The 2,637-nt window shown below is 47.4% G+C and overlaps 1 protein-coding gene across 1 annotated transcript; it reads left to right on the top strand.

The window, feature by feature from the left end:
• The first annotated feature begins 225 nt into the window (after positions 1-225).
• On the top strand, positions 226-1,434 carry LOC114313037 (uncharacterized). The gene has a single exon (XM_028259348.2). It carries the CDS (start codon positions 226-228, stop codon positions 1,432-1,434), a length of 1,209 nt encoding a protein of 402 aa, XP_028115149.2.
• The last annotated feature ends 1,203 nt before the right edge of the window (positions 1,435-2,637 follow it).

Below are 2,637 nucleotides of genomic sequence, written 5' to 3'. Positions count from 1 at the left end.
GAAATCGGACTTCGATGGTTCAATCGTCTTCCCGCTGGATCGATCCATGGCTGGAAGCAACTCTCTGAAGAGTTCCTAGCTAAGTTCGTCTCCAACACTAAGATCCCGAATGAGCCGGATACACTGTTCGGCCTCCGAAAAGAGCAGGAGGAAACGCTGCGCAATTATGCTAGGAGGTACTAGGAAAAATACAATGACTTGGAGGAAAATGTGTGTAGCGAGCAGATGGTCGTTATGTCCTTCAAACATGGTCTGCGCCCGAAAAGTAAGCTGAGACAATCACTTACCAAGCGCCCGGCCACAGCTTTGAAAAACTTGCGCGCCAGGATTGAGCAGTACGCTCGTCTCGAAGATGATCAGATCCCCATCGAGGTAGCGTCAGCAGAACAAATAACTCGGCATAAGAAGAGAACAAATCGAGGAGAACACCGAGGGATTGCAGTAAATGAGGTGGATAAGTCCAAATCCCATGAAGCCGTTGTGACTGTATTCAAAGAGCCAATCAATCGAATTCTGGAAAAGATCAAGAGAGAGCCATTCTTTGTTTGGCCGCCAAAAATGTTAGGAGATCCAGCTCGGCGCAATCAGAAGCTCAGATGCACTTACCACCAAGACAGGGGGCACATGACTCAGAACTGCAGGGCACTGAAGCAACACTTGGAAGACCTAGTGACAGCTGGACACCTAAGGGATTACATTGATCAGAATAAGGAAATGACCGGACCAGGGAACCCACCACCAGAAGCAAACATTGAGCATCCACCTCGACTGATAATAAATGTGACCCACGGGATAGCGATTCAAGAATCTGAAGAGGCACTAAAAGAAGAGATTGCTAAGGCTGCACAAATTCAGCGGGTCATGCCCGTGGAGCCTGCATCAAAAAAGGTGCGTACAGTACCTAAATCCCCCTTGTGCACAGTTTCATTTACTAGCAAAGATTTAGAAGGCATACAGCACCCACATACTGATGCATTAATTATAACTGTGGGAATTAGGAAACGATTTGACGTAAAACGAGTCCAAGTAGATCAGGGCAGTGCAGCAGACATACTGTATTACGATTTATTCAGAAAGCTTGGTCTCTCCGAGCAGCACCTCACCCCAGTGGCAGCCCCGTTGGTCGGTTTCAATTCACAGCCAGAATGGCCGCTTGGCAGAATAGTGTTGTCAGTCGTGGCGGGGACAAAAGCCCTCCAGATAGAGTTTTTGGTTATTAATACACCATCCCCTTACAACGCCATACTTGGCCGTCCGTGGATTCATCGAATAGAAGCAGTCCCTTCAACCTATCACCAGCTCATCCGTTTCCCAACGGAACACGGAGTAGAGCAGATTTCAGGGGATCAAGTTGCGTCCAAACATTGCTTCATGGCAACATTAAAGGCAAAACAGCTCTGCAATCAGGTACAGACGGTAGAAGTGGCCGAATAGCCAGTCTTGGAAGATGTAGGGGAACCCCAGAGGAAAAGATGGTAGAGGATTTAGAGAAAGTCCTGGTAAAAGAAGACGACCCAGAAAAGTACTTCCTTATCGGTACCTCGCTAGGCGCTGATGAGAAACTTCAACTGCTGGAACTGCTGAGGGAAAATATGGAGGTATTCTCATGGTCAGCCTATGATACTCCAGGGTTGGACCCAGAATTTGCTTGCCACAAGCTCAACATCAACCCTTCAGCTCGGCCCATTGTGCAAAAAAGTCGGAGATCGTAAGTCGAGCACACCGAAGCAGTAATTGCCGAAGTTGAAAAACTCCTGGCTTCAGGAGCAATCAGGGAAGTTCAGTACCCGCAATGGCTGTCCAACACGGTTGTGGTCAAGAAGAAGAACAGAAAATGGAGAGTTTGCGTTGACTTCACTTGCTTGAACAAAGCCTGCCCTAAAGATAGCTTTCCGCTGCCTCGCATTGATCAACTAGTGGACTCAACAACAGGGCATGAGCGCATGAGCTTTCTGGACGCTTATAGCGGTTATCATCAGATACCACTGTTCGGTCCGGATCAAGAAAAGACAGCGTTTATCACTCCAAGGGGAACTTACTGCTACAAAGTAATGCCATTCGGCTTCAAGAACACTGGGGCAACCTACCAGCGAATGATTACACGAATGTTCAAGGACCAACTGGGAAAAATCATGAAGCATATATAGACGATATGGTAGTAAAAAGCAAGTTCGCTACAAACCATTTTGCAGACTTGAGAGAAGTTTTTGACATCCTGAAAAACCACCAGCTTCGCCTCAATGCCTCGAAATGCGCCTTCGGAGTAGGAACAGGGAAGTTCTTGGGATACATGGTCACTCACAGGAGAATTGAAGCGAATCCGGATCAGATCAGAGCGATATAGGATCTTGAAGTACCAACAAAGGCTAAGGAACTGCAGAAACTAGCCGAAATGGCGGCCGCACTGAATCGGTTTATTACCAAATCTTCAGATCGGATGAAGCCCTTCTTTCAGCTTTTGAGGAAAAAGGCAGCATTTGAATGGAGTAACGAATATACCGAAGCACTGCAGAGTCTCAAAAGATACCTCAGCACACCTCCTCTACTGTCCACTCCAGAGCTGGGAGAAGAGCTGTACCTCTATCTAGCAGTCTCAGATCATGCCGTGAGGGCAGTGTTAGTTCGAGAAGTTGACAA

The sequence above is a fragment of the Camellia sinensis genome, chromosome 11 (assembly GCF_055761805.1).
Source record: "Camellia sinensis isolate YWXY chromosome 11, ASM5576180v1, whole genome shotgun sequence".
Taxonomy (NCBI): domain Eukaryota; kingdom Viridiplantae; phylum Streptophyta; class Magnoliopsida; order Ericales; family Theaceae; genus Camellia; species Camellia sinensis.
Note: the sequence above shows the minus strand (reverse complement) of the source record. Positions and strands in the feature narration are given on the sequence as shown.